The sequence below is a fragment of the Anolis carolinensis genome, unplaced genomic scaffold, assembly GCF_035594765.1.
Source record: "Anolis carolinensis isolate JA03-04 unplaced genomic scaffold, rAnoCar3.1.pri scaffold_11, whole genome shotgun sequence".
Classification (NCBI taxonomy): domain Eukaryota; kingdom Metazoa; phylum Chordata; class Lepidosauria; order Squamata; family Dactyloidae; genus Anolis; species Anolis carolinensis.
In genome coordinates this window covers 23029800-23039799 of record NW_026943822.1, presented here as the reverse complement: position 1 = coordinate 23039799, position 10000 = coordinate 23029800, and the positions used below count along the sequence as shown (strand labels likewise).

The following is a 10000-nucleotide window of genomic DNA, read 5'->3' as shown; positions in this document are numbered from 1 at the left end:
AGGACAAATGGAAGGAAGGAAGGAAGGAAGTGTTTGGCACTCGAGTCCTTCTTCTCCTTTGGCCATCGGTGGGGAATCCAACTGTGACTCCTAGCTTTTTGGCCCTCCAAGTCTTATCAGCGCCGGTGGAGTGGAAAACTCTGATGCATCCAGAGAAGGAAGGAAGGAAGGAAGGAGAGGAGGAAGGCTTTGTGTCCGTGTCCCTGCCCGGGTGGGGGTCCGTGTCCCGTGCCCCCCATTAGCTCCTCTCTCCGCCGGGCCACGAGCGGGAGGCGGGGAGGAGGCCCTCCCGCTGGGCGTACTCGATGACGGCCATGTAGCAGAAGTAGTACTGCTCGGGGGTCTGGATGCTGAAGGCGCGCTGCGTCCTCATCCGCACCACCGTCTGGAAGACGTTCAGCGTGCCCACGTCGTGCAGCTGCGAGAGGCAGATGTCCAGGGCGCAGAACGTACCTGCAGGGAGGCAGGAAAGGTTGGAAACAGCAACCCCCCAAGCCTTCCACTATCCATTTCTCAATGTATATATTTGCTGACCTGCACTGATTTCCCAATTCGACTGTACCTCTTTGGGGGTTATAGACATGTGGCTGTACTGAGCATGTTCGGACTCAGGACTCCCTTTTGTAGTCAGTGTCTGCTTTATTATTTATTTACTTACTTACTACATTTATATCTCGCCCTTCTCACCCCAAAGGGAACTCAGAGCGGCTTACAAATTAAATTTACATATAATATTACATTATTAGCATAGCACAGTGTCTGCTTTATTATTTATTTACTTACTTACTACATTTATATCTTGCCCTTCTCACCCCAAAGGGAACTCAGAGCGGCTTACAAATTAAATTCACATACAATATTATATTATTAGCATAGCACAGTGTCTGCTTTATTATTTATTTATTTACTTACTACATTTATATCTCGCCCTTCTCACCCCAAAGGGAACTCAGAGCGGCTTACAAATTAAATTCACATACAATATTATATTATTAGCATAGCACAGTGTCTGCTTTATTATTTATTTATTTACTTACTACATTTATATCTCGCCCTTCTCACCCCAAAGGGAACTCAGAGCGGCTTACAAATTAAATTCACATACAATATTACATCATTAGCATAGCACAGTGTCTGCTTTATTATTTATTTATTTACTTACTACATTTATATCTCGCCCTTCTCACCCCAAAGGGAACTCAGAGCGGCTTACAAATTAAATTCACATGCAATATTATATTATTAGCATAGCACAGTGTCTGCTTTATTATTTATTTATTTACTTACTACATTTATATCTCGCCCTTCTTACTCAGAGCGGCTTACAAACTAAATTTACATACAATATTACATTATTAGCATAGCACAATACCGGCAATAAAATACTATATTGTACTATATCAATATATTGTAATATTATTAATAATATTTCATGTAAGATGTAATATATAATTAATATTATTACATTGTATTATTAGCATTATATTGTATTACAAAATTATATTATTAATATTATATGCATATACAATATATTATAATTGTATATATTATTGTCAATTATATTGTATATGTATGTGTGCATATATAAATATATATACATATACATACATATATATTAGCATAGCATTTTTTACACCTCAGTGGAGGTGGATGCATGTTGCTGTTTGGACGTCAGCAGAGAAATATGCCTTATGGACTTCAGTGAATACAATTATACTTAAAAACTATGGACTATCGATTAAGAATGATACCCTGTGTACTCAACACACAGAGGAAACTACATCCTATCTATAATTATAATAAGAAATGTACCTGTAAGCTGAATTAATACAAGATATTTCTGAATAAACAAGTTATGTTATTTTTCAAATAAAACTGGTTTTTTTTATATGTCTGAGTGCATATCTTAAACTAAGAGGTTTCAAGAGAGCATATATCTTTTGGGCAACTTCAAAGAAACAACCATCCTTTGCTAACCAAATATATGTTTGTAGTGACAGTTTTTTTTTTGTCCTTGACCGTTCAAAGGCATGGTTCTTCAGTTTAACACCCGAGTAACCTGTGTGCCATTACACGAACACTTGGTCAGGGCTCAAAGAGCTGACTTCTAACAAGGTCATGGTTTTAATGTTTACCCGTCCGGCCGATCCCAGCGCTGCAATGCACCACGATGGGCGGCCCGCCCGGATGCCCTTTGTATCGTGGTCCCAGGGCACTGACCGCCACTCTCTGCTGATGCTTGACCGCCCCCAGGAAGTCGATGAGCGTGGCCGCCGAGGAAGGGACCCCGTAGTCGGGCCAGCTGACGAACTGGAAGTGGGTCACCAGGCGCCGCTCGCGGGTCTGGAACGAGGAAGAACCCGGCACAAGGAAGCATTTACTCTCTTTTTTCCAGACTTGCGAGTTTAATTACACTATATAACACGATTTTTGTCCCTGGGTTATAAATGTCATCTCCTATTGGGTTATATTATAAAAACATGGGGAAAGATCTAGAAATTGAAATAATAATAATAATTATTATTATTGCCAACAGAACTTTTGAAGATGGTAGCCACAGATGCACAGAAACATCTAGAAATTGAAATAATTATTATTATTATTATCGCCAACTGAACTTCTAAAGATGATAGCCACAGATGCACAGAAACATATAGAAATTGAAATAATAGTAATTATTATTATTGCCAATGGAACTTCTGAAGATGGTAGCCACAGATGCAGAAACATCTAGAAATTGAAATAATAGTTAATATTATTATTATTATTATTATTATTATTATTATTATTATTGCCAACAGAACTTCTGAAGATGATAGCCACAGGTGCACAGAAACATCTAGAAATTGAAATAATAGTAATTATTATTATTGCCAACAGAACTTCTGAAGATTGTAGCCACAGATGCACAGAAACATCTAGAAATTGAAATAATAGTAATTATTATTATTGCCAACACAACTTCTGAAGATGATAGCCACAGATGCACAGAAACATCTAGAAATTTATTATTATTATTATTATATTATTATTATTGCCAACAGAACTTCTTGAAGATGGTAGCCACAGATGCACAGAAACATCTAGAAATTTATTATTATTATTAGATGATGATTATTATTATTATTGCCAACAGAACTTCTTGAAGATGGTAGCCACAGATGCACAGAAACATCTAGAATTTATTATTATTATTATTATTATTATTATTATTATTATTATTATTATTATTATTATTATTATTGCCAACAGAACTTCTTGAAGATGGTAGCCACAGATGCACAGAAACTTCTAGAAATTGAAATAATAGTAATAGTAATAATAGTTGTTGTTGTTGTTGCTGCCCTAAACTGGTCACAAATCAGTCACAGTATTGGCTCTCACCTCGCAATGGTAAATCTCCAACGCGGTCTTCTTGTAATGGTTGAGGTTCTCCACGCCCAAATTGGTGACGGTCAGCGTCCCGTAGCAGCACTGAAAGTCCTTCTCCAAGGGCCAGTACTGGCCACACTTCCTCCGGCCACCTTCTTCGAGTCTGTAGCACAACGAAGAGTCAATGAGAAAGCCAAGCTCACCATAGTGAAGTTCTAGAGTAGGCCTGGGCCAACTTGGGCCCTCCAGGTGTTTTGGACTTCAACTCCCACCATTCCTAACAGCCTACCGGCTGTTAGGAATGGTGGGAGTTGAAGTCCAAAACACCTGGAGGGCCCAAGTTGGCCCAGGCCTGCTCTAGAGCAATCATCGAAGACCCAAGATCCAACCCATGTGGCCTTCACTCTCACCTTGTGGTCATGACAATCACCAAGACGTTCTGCTCCCACACCATGCGCCAGAAGTCACTGTAGGTGTTTTCTAGTGGCCCTTGGAGAGCAAACAACAACAACAACAAGGGAGAGTTAGTTGGCTGCATCATCTTTGCATGGAGGTTCTAGGTATCCCAATGGCATAAGTTCTAGACAGGACACTACAGAGGTGACTATGAAGGGTCAACATGGTCATCTTTGTCTTTGAAGGGAGGTTCTAGGTATCCCAATGGCATAGGTTCTAGATATCACAACAGGACACTAGAGGTGACTATGAAGGGTCAATGTGGTCATCCTTACCTTGGGTTCCAATGTAAGCGTTCCTCTGTTTGTAGCCATCCATGAAACTGGCGTTGATGTAGTCAGTTAACTGGAGGAACACAATGGAAACACAAACTTGGCCTACTATTTTTTTCTTTCTTTACCTGAAGCCATAGAATTGATCTGGAGAACCTAGAAATGCCTAAAGAAGTAATCTATCCTGGCATGTCTGAGTCCTTAAGTGAGGTTCTAGAGTCAATTACCATAAAATAATGTGGGAGGATCTAGACATACCTAGAACAGTATTCTCAGCATTTTAATAATGTGGGAGGGTCTAGACATACCTAGAACAGTGTTCTTTCGGCATTTTAATGTGGGAGGATTTGACATAGCTAGAACAGTGTTCTCTCTCGCAATTTTAATAACGGGGATCTAGACATACCTAGAACAGTGTTATCTCGGCATTTTAATAATGTGGTAGGATCTAGACATACCTAGAACAGTGTTCTCTCCCGGCACTTTAATAATGTGGGAGGATCTAGACATACCTAGAACAGTGTTCTCTCAGCATTTTAATGTGGTAGGGTCTAGACACACCTAGAACAGTGTTCTCTTGCAATTTTAATAACGGGGATCTAGACATACCTAGAACAGTGTTATCTCGGCATTTTAATAATGTGGTAGGATCTAGACATACCTAGAACAGTGTTCTCTCCCGGCACTTTAATAATGTGGGAGGATCTAGACATACCTAGAACAGTGTTCTCTCAGCATTTTAATGTGGTAGGATCTAGACACACCTAGAACAGTGTTCTCTCTCGCAATTTTAATAACAGGATCTAGACATACCTAGAACAGTGTCATCTTGGCATTTTAATAATGTAGGAGGATCTAGACATACCTAGAACAGTATTCTCTCTCTGCATTTTAGTAATGTGGTAGAATCTAGACATACCTAGAACAGTGTTATCTCTCGCAATTTTAATAACGGGATCTAGACACACCTAGACCAGTGTTCTCTTGCAATTGTAATAACGGGATCTAGACATACCTAGAACAGTGTTCTCTCTCGCAATTTTAATAACGGGGATCTAGACATACCTAGAACAGTGTCCTCTTGCAATTTTAATAATGTGGTAGGATCTAGACATACCTAGAACAGTATACTCTCGCAATTTTAATAACGGGATCTAGACATACCTAGAACAGTGTTCTCCCTTGGCATTTTAATAATGTGGGAGGATCTAGACATACCTAGCACATGTTCTCTCCCATGCATTGCTATGGTCAACTGCCAACTTCTATGGCTATGGTTAATTTCCAGAAATGTGCACCTATAGAAGTGTTCTCTAATGCACATCTATAGTTAATCATACTGGAGGATCTAGACATACCTAGAACCGTATTCTTTCTGGACGTTTCTAGGTCCTCCAGTGCAATTCTATAGAATCAACTTCCATAAAAATCATTCCAAATGATCTGCTCCATAGCCTTGAGCCATGGCAGTCAAAGTGACGTCAAACTGCATTAATTCTGCAGTGCAGATGAAGCTACACCTTGGCATGCTTACCTCCTGGTAGTTGAACTGTTTGGACAATTTCACTCTGGTCTGGTCAAGGCAGGGGACGTCGCCGTATCGGTTCTTCTCCTGGTTAAAGGGAGCTCTGCAAAGAAGGAATCGGGCTGAGTTATCACTCCTTATTATCCAACATATTCGCTTATCCAACGTTCTGCCGGCCCGTTTACGTTGGATAAGCGAGACTCTACTGTATATGTATAAAGGATTTGCAAAGACCTGCAAACGTACGAGGGAAAATTCATACTGTATATAAAATTAATGTATATAGATAGATACACATGTAAAGGTACATAGAGATGGCAAAAGCTTGCAAGGGGTTAATGCCTATATATCTGTAGGAGAGTTTAACAAATATTTCAGGGGGAAATGCTTTCATAAGATTAATGAATATATATATTTCTTCTTCCTGACTTGCAAGGGCGTCTTTCTCTTTTCAAAACATTCCCTTGATTAAGAGCGAGGGGGGCTTTGCAAAAGAAAACACACTGATAAGGGAGGAGAAGAGAGAAATAGATCACATATTGCAAGCAATAGCCTGCGTCTGATTATAAGCTGGGGAGGCTTTTTCAGCTCATAAATATGGGCTGAAAAACTCTTTGAGTATATACGGTACGCTAGGGGTCCTCAAACTTTTAAAGCAGAGGGCCGGTCCACAATCCTTCAGACTGTGGAGGGGCCGAATTATCATTTGGAAAAAAAATGAACAAATCCTATGCACACTGCACATGTCTTATTTGTAGTGCAAAACAGCAACAACAATGAAAGAACAATACAATATTTAAAAATGAAAACAATTGTAACCAACATAAACCTATCAGGATTTCAATGGGAAGTGTGGGACTGCTTCTGGCCAATGAGATAGTCAAGTTAATTAGGATTGTTGTTGTTGTTGTGTGCCTTCAAGTCATTTCAGACTTTGGGTGAGCCTAAGTCTAAAATTATTTATTTGTTCATTTACTACATTTATTTACTACATTTATATCCCGCCCTTCTCACCCTGAAGGGGACTCAGAAGCTGTATGTACATACAATATATTATTAGCATAGCACAATATTAGCATTATATATTACTATATTGAACTATACCACTATACTGTAATATTATATGTAATATATAACATATAATTATGATATGGTATTATTAGTAGTATTATATTGTATAACATTATAATATTATTATCAATATTATATGTATATACAATATATTATATTATTTAAAATGATATAAAAATATTATATTATAAAACTGAGGGCGGGGGCCAGGTAAATGAGCTTGGAGGGCCGCATCCGGCCCCTGGACCTTAGTTTGGGGACCCCTGCGGTACGCCATGAAGAGTGGGGATCCCCTGTATCTTGTTACATAACGCAATTGAGTTCGGAGCCAAGACTCACAAGGAGCAGGCGAAGGTGCCGGCGGGGCTCCTCCTGCGGATGCCCTCGTACTCCTCGTACAGCCCGCGCTTCTGCTTCTGGTCGACGTGTTCCAGCACCTCCTGCACCGTCATCCCCCGGGGCCCCGGGACGTGGACCGAGCCGTTGTCCCGGGGGGAGACCAAGGGCACCAGGATCAGCTCGTCCAGCGGGTCCGGGTGGCCGTTCTGCTGCGGGAGGAACCGCCCGTTCCAGCTGACCGGGTCCAGCTTGAGGGATCCGCCCAGGTACTCCGGGAGACACTCCTGTGGAAGGTGCTCCTTCAGCTCCGACATCTTCACCATCTGGACCTGAAGGAAACACATACAATATTATCTATATATATAAAAGAGTGATGGCATCACGGCGACCCACAAAACAACAAAACTACAGGCCCCCCAACCTCGAAATTTGACAACACAACCCATCATCCACGCCTCTAGGTTGATACAACAAAAAGAAAACAAAAATAAAGTCCTAATTAGAGAGAGAGGAATAATTACTTTTAACCAATTGCTGCCAGTTAGAAGGCTAAGCTCCTCCAACTTGGTCTCCTAGCAACCCAATAAAAAATAATAATAAAACACTAAAAAATAATTAAAAACACCGAAAAATTAATACAATAAAATACTATAACAGAAAATAACTAAAAACAATACAAGAAAATAATAAAATATAATATTTAAAAAGATAACTTACAATAAAATTAATAAAAAAATACAAAAAACGTCAAATAAAAATTACACGATTTTTAACCAATACCACCACCACTTTGCCACAGCAACGCGTGGCCGGGCACAGCTAGTTATATTATAATATTATAATTGTATATATATATTACATGTAATATTACTAATAATATTGCAATATAGTTGTATAGTACAATATCTATATATATAAAAGGGTAAAGTTGTTTGCGCCGTGACTATAACAACACAACTAAACGCCCCAGAAATACGAAACTTGGCAACACAACGCAAAAACCTTGCCTCACGGTTCTTACAACACAACCACACCACAAAAACATAATCCGGAGCCACAAAACCGAAAAAACCTGCAAACATGCACAACAATGCAACTACATGACCCAAACACACGAAACTTGGCAACACGAACCAAAATCCTTGCCCCTAGATGCTGACAACAAAAAGAAAAGAAAAATAAACTCCTAATTAGAAGAAAAGGAATAATTGTTTTTATCCAATTGCTGCCAGTTAGAAACATTTCAAACATGACCAGGCAGACCACAGAGCAACCCAATACAAACAAAAATAATAAAATAAATACAAAAAAATACATAAAAAATAAAATACAATAATACAATTTGGAAAAAATTAAATAAAAATAATATAATAAAATAATAAAATATAATACATACAAATAATAATACAAACAAATAATAATAAAACAATAAAAATAAAATACATACAAATAATACAATAAAAATAATTAAAAACACTAAAAAATTAATACAATAAAATACTCTAATAACACAAAATAACTAAAAATACTAAATGAAAATAATAAAATATAATAAATAAAAATATAACTTACAATAAAATTAATTAAAAATGCAAATAACGTCAAATAAAAATTACACAACAATTTTTAACCAATACCACCACCATTTTGCCACAGCAACGCGTGGCCGGGCACAGCTAGTAATAATATATAATGCTTATATAGTGCTTATATTGTGCTATACCAATAATATAATATATTGTATGTACATATAATAATAATACTTTATTTTTCTATCCCGCCACCATCTCCCCGAAGGGACTTGGGGCGGCTAACATGGGGCGATGCCAAAAACAAAACAGAATAAAGCCATTACAACGAATATCAAAACAAAACAGTAATAATAATAATAATAACAATAATAAAACTTTATTTATATACCGCCCTATCTCCCGGATGGGACTCAGGGCGGTTTCCAATCATAAAACAACACAAATATTACATGGTAACATAATAACACATTATTAAGCAAAGTAAAATAATACAATTATAGCAATAAATAACACATGATCTGATCAAGGGGACGGGAACCATAAACCCAATATATTAAAATGTAAATAAAATAAAATAAACAATTTAAACATTATAAAAATACAATAAAACACATACAGTAGAGTCTCACTTATCCAACATAAACAGGCTGGCAGAACATTGGATAAGCGAATGTGTTGGATAATAAGGAGAGATGAAGAAAAAGCCTATTAAACATCAAAATAGGTTATGATTTTACAAATTAAGCACCAAAACATCATGTTTTACAACAAATTTGACAGAAAAAGTAGTTCAATACGCAGTAATGCTATGTAGTAATTACTGTATTTATGAATGTAGCACCAAAATATCACGATGTATTGAAAACATTGACTACAAAAATGCGTTGGATAATCCAGAACGTAGTTGTAAAAAGAGTGAATAAAATCCAATAGTCCATAGGCAAAACAAGAGTCAGTAAATCCAATAATCCATAGGCAAAACAAGAGTCAGTAAATCCAAAAGAAAAAAGGTCCATAGGTTACAAAGATCCAGAAACAGGAGAATCTCTAAGGCAGGAAAGTATGGACATCCACTCTAATGAAGCGAGAATTTGCTTTGACAAAGATCTGTCTCTCAACACACAGTTTTAAAAGCAACCCAAAAATGCATTTCTCTTTCCTTCAGAGGCCTCCCGCTTTCCAGCCAATCTCAAGCTACGCTGAGGCTGAGACATTCCTTTCCATTGCAAGCAATCTGCTCTAGATAGTAATGGCACTCCTTCAAGGCCAGCCACCTCATCATCTCGCACCTGGTATAGTACAATATAGTAATATATAATGCTAATATTGTGCTAATAATATAATATATTGTATGTACATATTATTTGTAAGCCGCCCTGTGAGTCCCCCTCGGGGCAAGATATAAATCTAGTAAACAAACAAATAAATAGAGA

General features: G+C 37.8%; 1 protein-coding gene across 1 annotated transcript in view; it reads right to left on the bottom strand.

Moving 5' to 3' along the window:
* Positions 1–238: 238 nt before the first annotated feature.
* Positions 239–10000, bottom strand: part of ptpn9 (protein tyrosine phosphatase non-receptor type 9) — a 26794-nt gene continuing 17032 nt past the window's right edge. The window contains exons 7-13 of the mRNA XM_062963631.1: positions 7036–7364; positions 5635–5728; positions 4104–4173; positions 3783–3861; positions 3385–3535; positions 2136–2343; positions 239–453 (exon numbers count right to left, since the gene is read on the bottom strand). Coding sequence (XP_062819701.1) covers positions 239–453; positions 2136–2343; positions 3385–3535; positions 3783–3861; positions 4104–4173; positions 5635–5728; positions 7036–7364 — 1146 coding nt within the window. The remainder of the gene's footprint in view (positions 454–2135; positions 2344–3384; positions 3536–3782; positions 3862–4103; positions 4174–5634; positions 5729–7035; positions 7365–10000) is intronic.